This window comes from Amia ocellicauda, chromosome 18, assembly GCF_036373705.1.
Source record: "Amia ocellicauda isolate fAmiCal2 chromosome 18, fAmiCal2.hap1, whole genome shotgun sequence".
NCBI classification, from domain to species: domain Eukaryota; kingdom Metazoa; phylum Chordata; class Actinopteri; order Amiiformes; family Amiidae; genus Amia; species Amia ocellicauda.
The window spans coordinates 869,177-890,673 of NC_089867.1; the positions used below are offsets into that span (position 1 = coordinate 869,177).

Sequence of the window (21,497 nt, forward strand, 5' to 3'; positions counted from 1 at the left end):
ACAGCTTGTCCAATGTTTTAATACCTGCATGGTATACGGTAGCTAACGGAGCTAACTAGTGCAGGTAAAGTTGCTCTGACCAGCGATTGCTGGAAATTAGCAACATTTTTCAAGAATTTGGCATAATGGATAAAATAGTGGCTGTCACTGTTGATAATGCTGCGAATATGGATGAGGCAATAAAAAGGCTACAGTTTATAAAGCTAGGCTGCTTTGCCCATACACTTAATCTTGGAGCTCAGAGGGTCTATTCAGTGTCATCAGTGGCAAAATGGACAGCACAAATCCAGAACATTGTTGTTTGGATGAAGAGATCATCTATGGCAAAGACTGTGCTCCGGGAAAAGCAATGACTCCTAAGTAAGAACATCTCTCTTTACCAGCAGTGTATTATGTGCATTATGATGAAGTGTTAAAATTTGTTTAAACAATGTGAACCTATATTTCATCTCACTTATGCTTATGTCATAGATTTGCCTCAACACTCCTTTATTCTTGATGTAAGAACCTGCTGGAATTCCCTCTACTTGATGATTGAACGCTTTCTTGAACAGTACCCTGCTATTCAAGCAGCCAGCTTGGATCTGCGTTTCAGAAAGCCAATAGAGAGGGACAGGTAAGAAAGAAGAGTTTAGATAGTTCTTTGCTACGAGTGAATGTAAAGGTGAAAACTAAGCTTCCTCGTCTTATTTGTTATGGAGGGTAAAATACACTTTTTTTTTTATAAATGTAATCTTTTTCAAACAGACTTGCTCGGCTGACTGACGAAGATCTCAGAAAGGGGGAAGAGTTCATCCATCTGATGAGAATTTTGTACACATCTACACTCTGTGTCTCTTCTGAGAAGGGTCCTACATGTGGTCAGATCCTGCCAATTCTTCAAAAGCTTGAGGAGGACAAAGTGTTTGTGTCCAGCATTAAGCAGGCTCTCTGGGAAAACTTGTCCAAGCGATACCAGGTAAATATGAGTTATAAAGAAGGAAAGAAGGGAAGGCAGTGAGGAGGCCACTTCCATGCACAAAGTTGAGCACAGCAGTAGTGTCTGGGTCCAGATAAAAGAGAAGCTGATGGCGGCAAATCTATCAGAGTCTGAACAGGTTAAAATTGTGACATGCACACACAAATATGTTGGTCTACTATCCTCAGTGATGATGAAATACCTAAATGTCTAAAGCTAAATTGCACTGTCTCTAACCAAGAGTGGGTTGTGGACAAGAAGATGGGGTTACAATGCAGCCAAAGGAGAAGAAAAGACAACAAGGAGAGAATGACAATGCAGACAGAGAGGAGAGTGAGGAAGAGGATGATCATGTAAATATTTACATTTATTCATTTAGCAGATATTTAGCAAATATATAATAACTAGACATTGCATGCAACTTTTAAGGCTTCCATGTTGTATCAGTAAGTTTCAGATTTGAACAGGAATTTGTTTAAATGCATGTGTTATTAAATGTGTACTTTTCAATTCTAATCCAATGTAGTATAGATTTGAGTTTTTCAATATTTTGTCACTTGAAGTGTGTATTTCAATGTCAGTGAAGTATAATATTAATTTATTGATTGCATGCATCAATTTTGAAAGGTGCCATTGTATTTCTCACTTAATTCTAGCATATATGTGAAGTTTTAATTGTGTCATTCAAGATGCAGACTGCAATTCCGAAGTTTGGCCTCATGATGGAGGTAGAGGTCTACATAAGGAATGTCATGATGTGGCTGACATGCAAAGTTTTCATTTTGGTTGGTGTACAGCAGCAAGATTTTGTGTCCTATCAAGTTGGCTTCATCAACTTTGACAGATCTTTCTTCTAGTTTAATCAATGACAATTTAAGTTCATTAGGCTATAGTTCTGAAGATATTTGCTGTCATAAGTGACATAAGGTAACAGAATTTGGTGAGTTTTTAAATTTTGCTGATAGGTTATTCTGTGGTCAATATCATGCTTTTGTTAATATGTGTATTTTGCATTCGTGCACAGTCATTTTCTTGCGGCTGCCATGTTGTTGAACACAGTCACTTGTCTCTTGCAGATGTGATAGAATGCAGTGTCTATGTAATACATGCAAAGTTTCAGGGAACTGGGCTTTAGGGTTCCGGAGTACTAGCTGTTGTCATTGTTGCACGCGGACACATGTTAAATCCAACATTGCGGCTTAACCGTGTACCTCACAATCTTAATTATCAGGTTTTATGTTCAATGCACGGACATAAACATGGGTGCTGAGTTTCATTTGTGTATTGCATTCCAGTGTAGAGGTAATGTGATACTTGTCTGAAGCGACGAATACGTTTTTTTCATTGGCCCACAACACCCATGTTTTTCACTGGGGCAACTCGCCTTTAACAACCTTGGTAGTACTCTGTATTAGTGTCATGCATACCAATTTGTGTCACAGTGGGTATAAGTGGCATGGATTAGAAGCTACCAAAGCTGGAATCAGAGAATGCTACATGGCGGACAAAGCGTGCGCCCGGGGGAACTTCAGATGAACAAGCATAATAGTGGGGCATAAGGTATGCATGTGTATGAAGTGGCATATGCATGTGTCATTAGGTTTTGGAGAAGAAGATTTCTGTTGCATTTCAAATTTAGACTCCTATCACAATATTTAGGAACACCATGAGACCAGCATGTGCAGTTTTCACTGCATTTGTAGGTATATGTGGTTTCTACAACACTTATGAGTTTCGTGAGTTTTCATGCATGTATGAGCGTTTTATGGACATTTGAAAGTTTCAAGTTTTCCGCATTGAAGATGCAGAATGCAATTTCCAAGTGTGTCCTCATGATGGAGGTAGAGGTCTACATAACGAATGTCAGTATATGGTTGAGGCTGTCATTTTCATTGGTGTATAGCAGTCATGTTTTTTGTCCAATCAACTTGGCTTTTTCAACTTCGACAGATGTTTGTACTAGTGTTAAAATCACTGAAAAATTAAGCACCTTAGGATTCACTGTTCTGTAGATATTCACTGCTGCATGTGACATGGCCTTCAGCATCGGTACCAGTGAGCCGTGTCACCGTTGGTGACAAAACTCACCACAATCAAGCATAACATTGTAATTTATAATTCTGCCAAGATTGGTGAGTTTTTGAATATGGCTCATGGTTTTTTTTGGGGGGTCAAAGTTCATGATTTTATAAATACGCGTATTTTGCATACATGCTCAGTCATTTGCTTGTGGCTGCCATGTTCTTGCACGCAGTCACTTGCCTTTTGCACATTTGATAGATTGCAGTATCTATGTAATACATGCACAGTTTCAGGGCACTGGGCGTTATCATTCTGGAGTAGTAGCCATTTTCATATTCGCACGCGGATTCATGTTAAATCCAACATTACGGCTAAACCGTGTACCCAACAAACTTCATTTTCTGGTTTTCTCGTCAAGGCAGAGGCATACACACATGTGCAGAGTTTCATGTGTGTACTGCATTCCAGTGTCCAGGAAATGTGTAACTTGTCTGAAGCGGCGCGTACATTGTTTTTCATTGGCCCACAGCACCCATGTTTTTTACTGGGGCAACTCACCTTTAACAACCTTGGTAGTACTCTACAGTACTGTCATGAATACCAATTTGTGGCACAGTGGGTATAAGTGTCTTGGAGTAGAAGGCACCAAAGTTTGAATCAGAAAACGCAGCCTGGTGGACAAAGTGTGAGACCGAGCAACTTCTGATGAACAAGCGTAACAGTAGGCCATAAGGTATGCATGTGTATGAAGTGGCATATGCATGTGTCCGTTGGTTTTGGATAAGAAGATTTTTGTAGCATTTCACAATTTCGACACTCATCGCAACATGGTGGCGGCACCATGTGACCGACACGTGTAGTTTTCACTGCATTTGTAGGTATAAGATGTGTCTACAACACTTGCGAGTTTCGTGAGTTTTAATATATGTATGAGCGTTTTAGGGGCATTAGAAGTTTTGGCGGAAGGAAAAAAATAAATAAAAACAATAATAATAATAATAATAATAATAATAATAATAAAAATCGTAACAAAAACAATAGGCTTCCAGCACTTTGTGCATGGAAGCCTAAAAATAGCTAAATTTATATTTAAAAACTAAAATCTTAACAATGATGTATCTATGTATTTCAGATTTTTTCTTTAGTGTCTTCTTATTGTCTTAAGTAATAAGCCTGCTCTCTCTGTAGCCACCTCCCTGCAAGAGGGACACAATATTGGAGGAGCTTTTTGCTCTGGATGATGAATTGAACATATCCTTTGCTGTCAGATTTTGCCTCTTCATATTTTTGTGTGCAGGCCTCTTCAACCCCAAGTGAAAGGGTTTTCTCCACTGCTGGAGACACTATTTGCCCTGAAAGGTCTCGTATACTTCCGGAAAAGGCTGATATGTTGATATTTCTTAAAAAAAAAAATTGTTAGGCACTGGTGCTAACCCTAGACCTCTATATTTGCACTCTTACAAACAGTGCTTAAACGAGTCCTATGTATTTTTTTACATTTGCTTTATTTGGTTGGAGCCAACAAGTGTTGTGTATTAAAAGCACTTTAACAGTTTTGCACACATACAGCTCTTAAACGAGTCCTCAGTTTTTATGTAGCCTGCTGATTTTTGTTCATGGTATTCAGCTGCAACTAAATGTTTTGTAAAATAAGACACAGAATAAATGTGTTTAATATCAAAACGTTTGACTTGTTTTTTTTTTTTACCACATTGGAATCGAAACTGGGAATTGATAAGAATCGGAATTGATAAGCAGAATCAGAATAGTTAAAATTCTAATGATACCCAGCCCTACAAGAGGAGGCCATTCGACCCATTGTGCTCATTTGGTGTCCATTAAGAACTAAATGATCCAAGGATCCTATTCAGTCTATTTTTGAATATTCCCAAATTCCAGATTGTGACACCTCTGTGTGAAAAAGTGTTTCCTGTTTTCTGTCTTGAATGCCTTGAAACCCAATTTCTATTACTGTCCCTGGGCCAGTGTGTCCCTGCTGATCTGGAAAATCTCCTCTGATTTGATGTTTCTGTATGCATTTAAACACGTTCATTGTTTTTTTTTTTTTTATGCAAATCCTTAATGCAACAGTTGAATGTTAAAACGTAGCATAACTAATAAAGGGCTAGACTGATAAAATAGCAGATGTAAGAACACTTAACATTAACTTAACATTGATGATGAATATTAGGCAATATTAAGCAATAGCCCCCTGTCACCCACCCTGGAAGACTGATGAGGCACCCCCACCCCTGAAGACTGATGAATCATCCAACTCCCAATGGCTGATATTCTATCCCCCCTACACAGGCTAGCAAGAGGCCCCACCAAAGGGAATTTGTGATCTTCATGCTGCCTTTATGCTATCATAAAATTATCCTGCCTGGAGGGGAGAAAACCATAAGGCCTAGTCCTTAATCCATGGACCCCAAGAGATTTTACCCTATAATAACATCGTGTAACAATTTTTTTTTTTTTCCTGGGTACTAAGTTTTATTTCCTAATTGCTTATGCCTCAAAAGTATAGAAAATGGCTATTATTCCCCACAAACTTTGCTTTTGTGACCAGGACAGTGATATTTTGAAATTTACATATTTCCAATGCGAAACGGGCAAATTTGTGTCTTTTCGTTCACAATGTCAGAAAAAAACAACATATGAATCCAAAGTAACATGTATGTATACTAAAGTAATACAAAAATGACTACAAAAGATTTAGAAGTGAGTAGTTTTTCGAGATTTACAATTATACTGTATTTACTGTATGACTGAAGCTTAGACCCCATTCACACTTATTAGGCCGGCCCTGGGCCGCCTCAAATTTAGTCCGGCTTTTTTCAGACACCCCGTTCACACTTGCGGTTTTAGGAGGCCTAAGTGCGTTCACATATGCAGGCGAAAAGCCGGCCAAAATGAAGTGCATGCCAGGAATAAACAAATCTGCTCAAACAAACCAGTGACGCAGGACATTAGGTTTGCTTACAGGTGTATGCGCTGTATTTATAATCTCAACTTATTAATATCGATTGGCTATTGTTCGGTTCTATATTTTATTTGAAACTAATCTTAACCCTTTGCAGCCGAAGCGTTCTAAAATAATGAAAAATGTGCTGGTTCAATAGGGAATCTAATCCATATATTTCCCTTTTCAAATGTCTATCTTCAGTTCTGTTTTAACTTCATCTTCACCCACATTGTAAACAGCGCTTTCATTTCTGCATCGTCCCAGTTTTTACCTCTAATGCTGGCATTTGTGATTGTACTGCTCAGCTCAATATAACTGCATTTCAGATTGCATAGTAAATAACCGATCTCGTATTAAAATGCACTGATTTGAATGGAAACCTGCTTCAGTTAAATTTATATCGTTTTAATGCAAAATTCGGATAATTAATGAAGTTATGGTCCCGTTCACAATTTCACAATGCAATTTCCACGTGTAAAATGCATATTGTTAAATTTCAGACTTCAATCATACTTCGTACAAGAACAAACAATAGCAAGTTTACCAGCTACACACTTTTATTTTAATCGACCGAGTAGTTTGAACTGTTTACATTATAAATCATTACTTAGCCTAGACTTTTATAATATATATAAAGATGTGAGCTAGCAAAATGTAACGGTACATTTAAGGCTATAGATCGATATGACATTCAAACAATACAGAGACAATAGCAAGTTTTGTCCAGGACTGTGTCCTGCAGCGGTGCAGCTGTTTCAGTGCCCGTGTTTACTCTGTGTTTATTCCGCGTCTCTCACGCAGTCTCTGGGGGTGGGGCTTGAGTTGCATCACACGCTGACGCTTTTCACCCGGCCCACGGCCCGGCGCATTCACAGTTACATTTAGGCCGGCATTAGGCCGGGTCGAAAGATTTAGGCCGGGTCGAAAAGCGGGAATAGTTTTGACCCGGCCCAGGGCCGGCCTAAATCTATGACCCCGTTCACATATGAGTTAGGCCGTCCCAGGGCCGGCCTAAATCTCAAGTGTGAACGGGGTCTAAGGATGTCTACAATTTAATCGCAGCTGTCTCTTTTATAACGAAACATTTGTGGTTATATTAGGGTGGTCAATCGATTTAAAACAAAAACAATTTAAAGCTGTTATACAGTTAGATGGTTAGATTATGCCTTAATGTGGATATATAAAATACCAAAAAAACTAAATTGTGACTTTACCCATAACAAATAAACTAGGAACCAGGGAGTCAGGGAGCTCTGACAATAGGAGATGTTCCTCTAAGGAAAGAAAACCAAGGGAAACTGCTAGTAGGAAAGTCCTGAAATGTTTGTACCTCAATGCCAGGAGTATAAGGAACAAGATGTTAGACTTGGAAGCCACAGTGCTAGCATGTGGCTATGATGTTGTAGGAGTGACAGAAACATGGCTTACAGAAAATGATGGGGATGAATACAAGTTGGAAGGATACACACACAGTGTAGGAGAGACAGGCAAAATCGAAGAGGGGGTGGGGTAGCAATATATGTGAAAAATTACATTCTGAACAAGAGATATGGAGGATTAGTGGTAGGAGTGTGTTACAGGCCACCAAACTCAGATATTCAGAAAGATGCTGCATTGTACAGGGTAATCAGGACTGCATGTAGCAAGGATGTGGCTGTTATAATGGGGGATTTCAATTTCCCAAACTCAGACTGGGACAACAGAAGCAGAAACAGAAATGGTTAAGATGGTAAATGACTGCTTTATAACTCAATTTGTCAGGGAGCCAACCAGGGAGAGTGCATGCATTGACTTGATCTTTTCAAATGACTACGATAGAGTCAGGGGGACAGTAGTTAGAGAACCAATTGCAAATTGTGATCACAATATGGTTAGCTTTGAGGCATTCTTTCAAAAAGTCTAAAACAATGGTCTACAATTTTAGAAAAGCAAACTTTGAAGGTAGACTGGAGCACATTGGATACAGAGTCAGTTGAAAATGGATGGGTATATATTAAGAATATATTGGACTAGCAGAATTAAAAACCAACAAATCACCTGGGCCAGATGGGATATTTCCAACAGTACAGGAAATTATTTATAGGCTGCTAACTCAAATATTCCAAATGATACTTAGAATAAGGGGTGTGCCAACTGACTGGAAGATGGCAGATGTCATTCCTATCCACAAGAAAGGGGACAAAACTGAGCCAGGAAATTAAAGACCAGTCAGTCTCACCTGCATTACTTGTACAATTTTGAATAAATTATTAGACAGAAAATAGAGGAGCATCTTAATGAAAACCATATTCTTGGAGATAGTCAACATTGGTTTAGATGAGGCAGATCATGTCTTACTAATTTATTAGAGTTCTTCGAACATGCAACTGCAGCTGTAGATCACGTGAAAGCATATGATATGATATACTTAGATTTCCAAAAAGCTTTTGATAAGGTTCCACACCAAAGACTGATCCTCAAATTGGAAGCTGTAGGCTTTCAGGGTAATGTAAGTAGATGGATTATGAACTGGTTGATGTATAGGAAACAAGAGGGTGTCGATTAGAGGAGTCACTTCTAACTGGAGTGAAGTTGTTAGTGGAGTTCCACAGGGATCAGTACTAGGGCCTTTGCTTTTTCTAATCTATATTAATGATCTGGACTCTGGGATAGTTAGCAAACTTGTCAAATTTGCAGATGATACTAAAATAGGTGGCTCAGCAGATACAATCTTGGCAGCACAGGCTATTCAAAGGGACTTAGATAATACTCAGTTGTGGGCCGACACCTGGCAAATGAAATTCAATTTGGACAAGTGCAAGGTAATACATGCAGGTAACAAAAATGTCCACTATAATTACACTATGGGAGGTACAGATCTAGATGAAGTAACGCATGAGAAAGATCTAGGAGTCTATGTGGACTCCTCACTTTCTCCATCCAAGCAATGTGGGGAAGCAATAAAAAAGGCAAACAGAATGCTAGGGTATATTGTCAAAAGTGTAGAATTTAAAACAAAGGAAGTAATGTTAAGACTGTACAATGCACTAGTTAGACCTCATCTGGAATACTGTGTGCAGTTCTGGGCACCACACTTCAAGAAGGATATTGCTGCTCTAGAGGCAGTTCAGAGGAGAGCAACCAGACTCATTCCAGGTCTGAAGGGAAAGTCCTACTCGGAGAGACTGAGGGAACTGAACCTTTTCACCCTGGAACAGAGGAGTCTACGTGGGGACTTGATCCAAGTCTTCAAAATCATGAAAGGCATCGACCACATCAAACCAGAGGAGCTTTTCCAGATCAGCAGGGACACACATACCCGGGGACACAAATGGAAATCGGGCTTCAAGGCATTCAAAACGGAAAACCGGAGACACTTCTTTACATAGAGAGCAGTCACAAATCTGGAACAAACTCCCCAGCGATGTGGTAGAAGCTGACAATTTGGGAACATTCAAAAATAGACTGGATAGGATCCTTGGATCAATTAGTTATTAATGGACACCAAACGAGCACAAGTTTCATTTTGAGTTTGCAACAGGGCTGCTGAAGAAATTAGCTTTCACAGTTTATTTTTACATCACACACAAACTACACCTCACCATAAAGATACCAAAGCAGAATGCATGTTTCAATGTTAAACTGTTTATTTGAAGGTGAAAATCTTTGTAAAACATTTTTTATTGTTTATATCTGTGCTTAACCACTTTCTAGAGTTCTAGCTACATCAGAAAATAGGTACCATTCTTGCCCAGCTCCTCCACAATAGCTTGTCATATATTGTCGGTCTATATTTATTTGCTCTGTTGTCTAGTTCTTCTCTTAATTAAAATGTTCACTTTGAAAAAGGTCCACACAGCCAGCACTCTTGTGTAACCAGGCACATTCAAAGCGCATATAAACAACAAACTCATACTGATTGTCTCTGCAAGGCATACAATGGACCTGCAAACTATTCACAGGACAACAGTCTACATGCTACCGATCCGATTATCATCCTTCAGTTTATTTTTAACTAGTCATGGCACTGCACCGGGGTCCTATGAAATCTGTGTTCGGCAAGTTTTGAATACACTTGGATATTAACTGTAAGCAGTAGTTGTTTCTGTATGAGGATTTCACTCCATGCTGCTAATAAAACTAATTTCTTGGTGATCCCACACGGCACTTGAGATTGTATCTTTGGACATAATGTAGCTGATCTCTTACCACCGTTTAAAAATCAAGCACATATCTCCACTTCTGAAAGCGTAGAATTTCCTTAGTGGACATGACGGAGGCTTACGGCCATGTCTGGCACCAGATAGTTAACCGTCCACAAAACCTGGAAGTCCAGACACTTAAACGAGTGGAAACACCCATTTAAGCGTCCGCTGCCGGATGGGGAAAAAGTGACCTTCACTCACATGTGGAAAATTAAGCCATACTCTCAATAGTAGTTAAGAGTTGTCAGTTGTTTGTCTGGGTATTTGTCAGTGCAGTGCAGTTGCGCAGTATGTTGCATGTCAGGTCTGTGGAATGACATTCCTAGCAACGACGATGCTGCTAGTCCATTGCTATGAAAATAAGGCAAGCCAAGTTACCATTTAGAGATATCTTCAATTGCATTTCAAGATATTTTTCAATTTTTACAAACATATTTAACCATTTTAAGATCTGTAAATGTATTTAAGATATCTTTAAATATTTAGAGATCTTTAAATGAATTGGAGATCTCTAAATTAATTTCATTTATCTTTACATGAAAAAAATCTACATGAACAAAAGCGCTTTCAATCTCGTCCCCCCCGACCATGTCTCATTCTATAGCTAAATACATAATAGGAAAATATCGGTATCGGCCCAGAATTTTAATATCGGCGCATCCCTACCTAACATATGAATGGAAGTAGAAGTGTGTTGCTTTCTACTGTCCTACTTACCATGCTTAGGGTTCCTCTTAAGCCCTGCCTGCTGCTGGGGAGGAGGAGGAGGGGGAGGCGGTGGTGGTGGAGGGGAGTCCCGCTCATGGACTAGGACGCGCTCCACTGTGCCATACACTGCCAATGTCAGATTAGTGTACCAGCCTCTCAACACCAGCCCGTCTGTGTTCACCTGGTAACCAAAGGAAAACAAGTTACATGAGGAAGCAACAGCAACGTTTCTACTGGGGTGAAGCCCTTCATACTAGTACTGTACTAATACTGCCAAGGCTGTCTAATTAATAACTCAAGAACTATGAAAGATGTGGTTTTCTGTTGTTGAATTTTCCTAAATAAACTTACTAAATAAAGCTTTATATATAAAGCAAAAAATAAATAAAGCAAATTTACTGTTACATAGAATAATAGTTTTAGTAGAGTTATAATATATTTTTCTTAAGTTATAGGCCTATGTCTGTATGGCAGATATTAGTTATTCCTATATATTTAGCAATTCTAGTGCTTAATTGCACAAAATCTGTTTCAGTAGTTTGCAACCCCAATTATGTGTTGGTGTAAGTAGTAAATTATGTTGAGATTTTGGCTTAAAAGCTAGGGATGTGAACTAGGAATCAGGTATTTATGTTTTTTTTGTGTGATTGAAAAAAAAAAAAATCAACTGGTCACAGAATATTTACAGTAGAGTTTGCGCGGCACAAATGGCTATCATGCAAAACTGTACATTATTCGGCATATTAAAAACCCCGTTTAGCACGGTACAATCCATTCTGTGCCGTTCACCACTTAATTGTATGCAAGACACAAAATGGGGGGAGTGGCTAAAATTATGGGAGATTCCTGCTACATTTGTAGCTGTGCGCTGTGCAAAAAACAGGTTGCGACACGCAAATTAACACATTTGAAAAGCATGGCATAGCATGCAGCATGTCTGTGGACATTTGGACAGTAATGATGCACTGTACAACCAGCAACAGCAACCCCGACATAGGCGAAAATATGTGGCCTATGCTACCGCCCCCAGTTTGGAAACCTCTGCTTTAGAGGTAATTAAAAATGCGCATAGCGCAATCGAATTTGAATTGCGTGAAAGCCCTAATTAAACGGAATATTGTGGCATGCATTCATGTAATAAATGCGCAAAGTTGGCTCATACAGTGGGAATAACAGCAGGTTTCCAATCTGTGCGCGAAACAGGAAAAAAAAATGCTATATTTCAATGCTGCATAAAGATTTGCACCATGTTTGAATCTTTTCTTTCACATTTTCTTGCGAGCACACATTTTGCACAAAAAATATGCAAAGTTTAAATATAGGGCCCGTAGTGCAATATTTAATTTCATTATGTCACAATTTTCTTTGAAAAAAATACTTTTATCTAAGTTAAATACAAAGTACTAAGCAAGTATGTGTCAGACTAACAATATTAATATTTAAGATGCCTTAATGATTGTCATTCTTTTTTTTTTTTTTTTTTAATACATTAGGCACATATTCTATTTGAATCTCTGACCAATTACTTTTTCAACCTTTTGAGTTAGTTTAGTGGCTGGTCTAATTAAATCCATTATTTTGTATTTGTTTGAAATTGCGTATTGCAAATGTATTGCTGTAAACCAGGCTGTACTGACTAAAAATATCCTCCATTAAAATGTAAAAGGTTATACAAAAAAAATATATATATAAAAAATATTTTAATAAACTATGTTATTATACCATTCTAAAATAGATCATGTATTGTTTAGGGCTACAAATATAAGAAAATTACATTTTTTTGTATTTGTTTTTGCTACACTGCCAAGAATCCAAAAGGACTAGCAAGATGACCTTATAGGCAGCCTGCTTACACTAAAGGTAAGGAACAATCTAGCCTACAAAAATCTAAATGAAGCAGAGCAGATCACAATACTGACAAGAACAATGTAAATTAGTTGTATGTACCGTAGAACATTTTCTTTAAAGGAGTCAAATGGGGATGAACATCTGACTGCTTCGAAACCGATAAAACTCAATTAAACATACTTTTAAGTATTGTAAACTTTTAATTGGGCACATTGATTAGTAGACAGTTATAACAGCGATTTGGAAGAGGGGGATGCAGAAGTTTATCATGAGAATGTAAATGAGAGGGGGTGAAGGTACAGATGAAGACATTTCTAGTTTATTTCAGCTGGTCAACCTCAATGTCAGAATCCCCTTTTCAAACTAAATTACAGAATTGACACAAAAGAAAAATGCTAAGATTAAGAAATACACAAAAGTAGGCTCTAATAGTCCGAGATGCATTCAACACAGCAAACCCAACGGGCTGATTTCTCAGCAAGAAGAAAGAACACATCTGAGTCAGACATACGCATTTACAAATCAATGCAAAGTAAGCAATGTACATTTATAATTATTATTATTGTTATGATTAAATATCACTGGTAGTAATGACGACAACAATAATCAGTACATTTGAAGATGCTTTTATATTTATTCAACACACACACAGAGACTGGCTGATTAGTTTCTATTGTCATTTTGCCCTGTAATTCTGACGAGCTTCTAGAGAGGTGCGCTTCATGCAAAACTGATGATATTTCGAACAATTATTTGTATGCTTTTGTGGCTTTTTGTAATTTAACTTAGGTTAAGTTCTATACTAAATTAAAGCACTGTTAATTGTATAATATGTGCAGTGCTATTAAACTTTCACAAATCTACAGCTGGTATGTTAACCCACCTAAAAGCAAATCATCCATCTGCAAAACTAGCAATGACAGAAAAGGAAAGAGGAGCGATGTCTGGAGCAGTTATTAATGTACGGTGGAAAAGTGCCACACAGGGTTAATTGCTTGGCACAAAAAGACATTTAAGAGTGTTTGAAAAGATCGCGAAAATCCTGCCGGAGAAAGGACTGGATCGGACTGAATACAATGTGGCCTGACGAAATACATTTGCTTTTCATGTTATAAATACACGGAAACATTAAATATTCGTCCTGGATTTAAATTAAATGTCCCAATGTCTTGTAAATTCTCTAACAATTATTTAAATGGCACAGTTTTTAGCTTCCCCCTGTTTACACTATATTAAAACTATTAAAATGTTTAAAACCGAGGCTAAATTTTATGTGATCAATCGCATGAAGATGGTAACTATGGTAATCCAAATATAGACGCTTTACCAATTTCACAAATACAAACCCTACAACCTTACAAAACGTAGCAATTAATACAACTGATCCATTCATTACAGTGTCAATGGAATTTTTTTAACGAATCAGCTGGACCTCAGACAATGAGTGGAAACGCGGCGCGGTATAGTTTAGGTGTACAGTTACGTCACGGCCACGCTGAGGTGCAGCTGAACATGGCTAGTGGAAACGGGGTATAATAGACCTACATTTTGTATTTCACTTATGACCGGAAAATACTGCCACAAGGACGCTAAGGTTAAGGCATTTTCGTTGCAGGTCACATTCCTAAACTAATATTGAATGACAAATAAATTAATATAAATTGAAAAAGAAAAACACTTTGGCCGGTCAGTTACAGTTGTAATTGCAAAATATTTGTTAATGAACAAATAGCCACAACCTTTATAGTGAATATGAAAAAAGTTGGCGGGAAAAGGTAAAACGGAGTCTGACACAAGATGCGTGAGTTGACAGTTGCTTATTACTGCTGTTATCATGACATTTTAATACATCTTCTAATTATTATCATTATTATTAATTTCCTACCAGAAGTTCCAATTTACACAAGTGTATAGGAAAGTAAGTCCTACATCCTATATAATAAAACCTACTTAGTCAGACAAGGTGTGAAGTCATAGTTAAGAGCTAAGAGAAAGGGGCATGGGGAAAATCAAAATAAACACCACGAGCACTAGCAATGCAGAAGCAAGAAGTATGATAAAACTTTATACAAGTATAATTTTACTGGAAGGTATTTTTACATAGCCTGGTGTTTATTTAACAAAGTTGTTAAGAAGATAAGTATTTTAAAATAAAGTTCACAACTTTTGCAATTGTAAAAATTGTCACATTGCATTATTTTGCATTAAATGTATGTCACCTTTTTAAATGGGTGGCGGGCGACTATTCGAATAGTTGAGGACAACAGCTGTGGAATTATCGATAGTCAAAATATTTGTCATGCACATCCCAAATCCAAAGCCACTATCTATTGCAACCTCATCTGTAAAATCATGTTACGTTAGCTACCGGTAGCTATAAGATTAATTTTGTCAAGCTTATTTGCGGCGTTCATTAACTTTGCAACAAGGAAAACAATACGGAGGATAGCTTTGTTTGCGTGCTTAATTTAATTTGTATTGCAGGTTGCATTCATGTTCCGTAGATTTCCACAGTTTGGCACAGATCTGCACAATTACACAGATCCCACTGGTGGTGGAGCAGCGCAGATCTCCACAGAATTGTGGACCACATTGTGGACCACAGATCTAAAGCACTGTATTTAGTTAGAAATTCACAGTTTCACTACGACACCATTTTGTGCAATTCTACAGCAGCAAAACATCAGAAAGAAATGAAAAATAATCCAAACAGGTAGAAAGATGTTATGTTTGGTGTGCCAGGAAATTAATCATACCCAAACATGGCTGCAGCATGCACCTTTTTAAAAATGTGACAACCACTCATTCAGACTCGCAGGAACACCCACAGATACATGCAAACATTGTTGATGTGTTAAAATGAACAAATCAGACAACCTAGAACTCAAAAAATATATATTTATATACTATACTATGCTATACTATAAATATAGCTGGCTGATTATGGTTTTTCGAACAGCTGTCTTTAGGTATTTCATAAATACAGATATATAATTGATAATGTCGTTCAATTGTTAACTTTCGTGTAACACTACTGTTACAAAACTAGTGGTTTTGGGAGAATTATATATTAAGTACAATACACACACATCAATTACCTTGCCATTGGGCCTGAAGATGATGGATTTGTTTTCGTCATATTCAAGGCTGTGGGAGGGAATAAGAGAGGAAATTAAGTACTGTGATAGACATTACAAAACTGTACACCCATCACAGTATATCAGAGGTGGCTTCTTCAACACATCATTCCTTAGCAAACTGGGGACCAAACAACATTGGTCAAAAAGGTTTAACAGAAGTATGCAAAAAAATATCAAGAGAAAGAAAATGTTGTATAGTGCATACAAAAGGGATAGAGATTAAACAAAATACAAAGAATATGTTGAACTGCAAAGAGATCTTAAAGGGATCAGGAAAGCAAACAGGGGAAAAATAAACATAGCTCTTGGAGCTAAAACTACAGCAAGGAGTGTTTCTCAATACTAAAACAGCAAGGTCAATAAAGGAGGAAGTGAAACAGTTAAAGGGCAAAAATTGAAGTATCTTGGAAAACGAACAAGATGTGGCAAATGTTCTAAATGAGTATTTCACAGAAGTTTTAACAAAATAAAAAACAGATAACATGTCACAGGCTAACAACCAGTCCAGCCAAACCCTAAGATAGATCAGGATAAATGAGGAGAAGGTACTAAAGGGACGAGCAGAATTAAAATCAAACAAATCACCTGGGCCAGATGGTACAGTGAGGGAAAAAAGTATTTGATCCCCTGCTGATTTTGTACACTTGCCCACTGACAAAGAAATTATCAGTCTATAATTTTAATGGTAGGTGTATTTTAACAGTGAGAGACAGAATAACAACAAAAAAATCCGGAAAAACACATTTCAAAAAGGTTATAAATTGATTTGCATGTTAATGAGGGAAATAAGTATTTGATCTCCTATCAATCAGCAAGATTTCTGGCTCCCAGGTGTCTTTTATACAGGTAACGAGCTGAAGGGAGTGCTCCTAATCTCAGCTCGTTACCTGTATAAAAGACACCTTTCCACAGAAGCAATCAATCAATCAGATTCCAAACTCTCCACCATGGCCATGACCAAAGAGCTGTCCAAGGATGTCAGGGACAAGATTGTAGACCTACACAAGGCTGGAATGGGCTACAAGACCATCGCCAAGCAGCTTGGTGAGAAGGTGACAACAGTTGGTGCGATTATTCGCAAATGGAAGAAACACAAAATAACTGTCAGTCTCCCTCGTTCTGGGGCTCCATGCAAGATCTCACCTTGTGGAGTTTCAATGATCATGAGAACGGTGAGGAATCAGCCCAGAACTACACAGGAGGATCTTGTTAATGATCTCAAGGCAGCTGGGACCATAGTCACCAAGAAAACAATTGGTAACACACTACGCCGTGAAGGACTGAAATCCTGCAGCGCCCGCAAGGTCCCCCTGCTCAAGAAAGCACATGTACAGGCCCGTCTGAAATTTGCCAACATCTGAATGATTCAGAGGAGAACTGGGTGAAAGTGTTGTGGTCAGCTCTTTGGAAACATTATGCTTTGGGGGTGTTTTTCTGCTAAGGGGACAGGACAACTGCACCACATCAAAGGGACGATGGACGGGGCCATGTACCGTCAAATCTTGGGTGAGAACCTCCTTCCCTCACCCAGGGCATTGAAAATGGGTCGTGGATGGGTATTCCAGCATGACAATGACCCAAAACACACAACCAAGGCAACAAAGGAGTGGCTCAAGATGAAGCACATTAAGGTCCTGGAGTGGCCTAGCCAGTCTCCAGACCTTAATCCCATAGAAAATCTGTGGAGGGAGCTGAAGGTTCGAGTTGCCAAACGTCAGCCTCGAAACCTTAACGACTTGGAGAGGATCTGCAAGGAGGAGTGGGGCAAAATCCCTCCTGTGCAAACCTGGTGGCCAACTACAAGAAACGTCTGACCTCTGAGATTGCCAACAAGGGTTTTGCCACCAAGTACTAAGTCAAAGGGGTCAAATACTTATTTCCCTCATTAACATGCAAATCAATGTATAACTTTTTTGAAATGTTGTTATTCTGTCTCTCACTGTTAAAATACACCTACCATTAAAATTATAGACTGATAATTTCTTTGTCAGTGGGTAAACGTACAAAATCAGCAGGGGATCAAATACTTTATTCCCTCACTGTATATTTCCAACAGTAAAGAAATTAAGGAAATTATTTATAGGCCACTAACTCAAATATTCCAAATGACACTTAGAATAAGGTGTGTGCCAACTGACTGGAAGATGGCAGATGTCATTCCTATCCACAAGAAAGGGGACAAAACTGAGCCAGGAAATTAAATTAAAGACCAATCAGTCTCACCTGCATTACTTGAAAAAAAAATTGGATAAATTATTAGACAGAAAATAGAGGAGCATCTTAATGAAAACCATATTCTTGGAGATAGTCAACATGGGTTTAGAGAAGGCAGATCATGTCTTACTAATTTATTAGAGTCCTTCGAATATGCAACTGCAGCTGTAGATCACGTGAAAGCACATGATATGATATAAAAAGCTTTTGACAAGGTTCCACACCAAAGACTGATCCTCAAATTGGAAGCTGTAGGCATTCAGGGTAATGTAAGTGGAATATGAACTGGTTGATGTATAGGAAACAGGGTGTCGATTAGAGCAGTGGCTTCTAACTGGAGTGAGTTTGTTAGTGGAGTTCCACAGGGATCAGTACTAGTCAGTCTGCGCTTTTTCTAATCTATATTAATGATCTGGACTCTGGGATAGTTAGCAAACTTGTCAAATTTGCAGATGATACTAAAATAGGTGGCTCAGCAGATACAATCTTGGCAGCACAGGCTATTCAGAGGGACTTGGATAATATTCAGTTGTAGGCCGACACCTGGCAGATGAAATTCAATGTGGACAAGTGCAAGGTAATATATGCAGGTAACAAAAATGTCCACTATAATTACACTATGGGAGGTACAGATCTAGATGAAGTAACACATGAGAAAGACTTAGGAGACTCCTCACTTTCTCCATCCAAACAATGTGGGAAAGCAATAAAAAAGGCAAACAATGTTAGGGTATATTGTCAAAACTGTAGAATTCAAAACAAGGGAAGTCATGTTAAGACTGTACAATGCACTAGTTAGACCTCATCTGGAATATTGTGTACAGTTCAGGGCTCCATACTTCAAGAAGGATATTGCTGCTCTAGAGGCAGTTCAGAGGAGAGCAACCAAACTTATTCCAGGTCTGAAGGGAATGTTCTACTCGGAGAGACTGAGGGAACTGAACCTTTTCACCTTGGAACAGAGGAGACTACGTGGGGACTTGATTCAAGTCTTCAAAATCATGAAAGGCATCGAACACATCAAACCAGAGGAGATTTTCCAGATCAGTAGGGACACATGGACCCAGGGACACGAATGGAAATTGGGCTTCAAGGCATTCAAGACGGAAAACAGGAGACACTTCTTCACACAGAGAGTTGTTACAATCTGGAACAAACTCCTCAGCGATGTGGTTGAAGCTGAAAATTTGGGAACATTTAAAATCAGACTGGATAGGATCCTTGGATCACTTAGTTATTAATGGGCACCAAATGAGCACAATGAGTCAAATGGCCTCCCCTTTTTGTAAACTTTCTTATGTTCTTATTCCAATTCCAATTTGTTTTTGAGCTCAAGAGCAGAGGAATGCACAGAAAAGACCTTTGAAAAATCAAGGCCACATTGTAAAAGAGCATCAAAAGAACTGTAAAGCAACGATAATTGCAGATCCTATTTTACCTCAGCTGCTTTAATGGTGGTAATAATATTTAGTAGGGATGCAACACAGTACACAGTATGTTGTCAAAACCGTTCAGTACGCCCCCTACAGTTCAATACACACATGTTAACCGTGGAATTACGATATGCCTGTCATTTTCCTATAATTTCCAAAACTTGCTAATTGCGCTGCAGACTACATGACGTTGTACATTCAGATCTACAGAACCAGATGCACAGGTTGTGAACAGGCAACGTTGACAACTGCTTGGGGCCTCAGCCCATTAGGGGGCTCCTGAGTAGGGTTGTCAAAAATACTGATACTTCGATACTACCGTGATACCAAATTTCAGAAACGGTTCTGAGCTATGAATTCGGTAATATCGAAGTATCGGAGCACTCTACTTGTATAACGAAATTGTGTGATTGCGTCTTTCACTTAACAAAAAGGCTTTTTGTCCACCCAAAATTGCAGAGCTCTACAAGAGATTTCCAGACCTGCCAGACTCAGAGAAAGTGCCAGTCCTTCTAGGAGAGGAGACCAGCTGCATATTACTGGCAGCCCAGTATACAGCTGCCTAGGGCTGGGCGATATGACTTAAAAATAATATCTCAATATTTTTAGAAGTTTGGGCGATACAAAAGATATATCTCGATATTTCTTGTTTTTATCCAATCAAGCTACAAAATAAGACCAAAGACATCCAAACTACAAGTATTTTGTTATTCATTAAATATGCAAATACCACGTGCAGGCTGTCATGGTAAACGTAGGCGCCGACTACTCGGAGGCTCAAGGGCTTCAGCACACCCTGGAATTTTGATGAGTTAGTTAATAATTTAAGTAATTCCCCCACGGGAATTTCAAAACTCAGCGCCTATGATGGTAAATATATGCAGAATGCAACACTTTACAGCACAAGTGTTGTGTGATTACTATTACGTGTGATATGTTGTTATAGGATATATATATATATACACACACACACATACACACAGTATGATTTACTGTCACATAATATATGCACTGTAAAATGGTATAGATTCAGATAAGTGTTGTGGTAAAATTGCCCCCTATGTGTTGTAAATACCCTCTGTAATTTCAATTTCATGCCTACTATACTATATCACTGTTCTGTCTGTATAATGCTGAATGTCTGTTTATGATGCTGCTTTGTTAGCACGCCTCGGACTAAGGAGGAACTTGATTGTTATTGCAAAAACAGCATAGGTCGCGTAAATTGAACTGTTGAACTGTTTCCGTGGCTCGAGAGGAACCTAAACCTGTAACATACGCAGAAATTACATATTTGCGCAAATCTGTGTAGAGGTTTGTGCAAGTCTAGATGTCCTCTCCCCCGCAACCACATTCCGCCCTCGTCCAAACAGAACTTTAGGATTCTATTACAAGAATGTTGTTGAAACTCACGAGTTTAAGGACTGCCCTGAACTCTTGCAAAACATGATCTTGGAGTGTATAAAAATGTGTGCTGTAGCAAGAATAAACTGAAGCGAAACGAACAGGCTTTGAGTCTGTGACTTTACTTCCCGAGCTCGTATCCTGCAGAGGATCCACCATCCTGCACTGGCGGTGCTGGGTTAGCCTAGTCCAGGGAACTCGAAGGGTTCACTTCTCCGTGAAGTGTTTGTACCTTAAAAGATAGATTTACCACAGCCGGGTTTATAGTGGCGCATTTAACATCTGCTAGACAGGGACATTTCTTCTCTGACTGTCGCGTTTCAATTCTACTTACTGGTACACGTGGTGCACGTGTTAATACAAAATAGTTATATTAATAATAATAATAATAATAATAATAAATATAGCTGCAAGCAGCAATGCAGGGGGCCAAGTACACATCTACACAGTGCCATTCATTCTAACACGTTATAATGTACTTCAAAACTGCTTTTTATGACACCTTATGCAATTTAAACATTCCTCAAATTTGATTGGCTCATGGCAACCATCTCGTCTCATCAGTCATATTGCCTTTAACAAATCTGATGGAGGATCTAGCCAAGGGCATGTGTACAACAT

At 38.5% G+C, this 21,497-nt stretch overlaps 1 protein-coding gene across 1 annotated transcript in view; it reads right to left on the minus strand.

Annotated features, from left to right (window-relative positions):
- The window catches only part of virma (vir like m6A methyltransferase associated), an 86,107-nt gene that overhangs the window by 42,693 nt on the left and 21,917 nt on the right, over positions 1 to 21,497 (minus strand). Inside the window, exons 4-5 of the mRNA XM_066690409.1 lie at positions 15,784 to 15,832; positions 10,847 to 11,018 (exon numbers count right to left, since the gene is read on the minus strand). Coding sequence (XP_066546506.1) covers positions 10,847 to 11,018; positions 15,784 to 15,832 — 221 coding nt within the window. The remainder of the gene's footprint in view (positions 1 to 10,846; positions 11,019 to 15,783; positions 15,833 to 21,497) is intronic.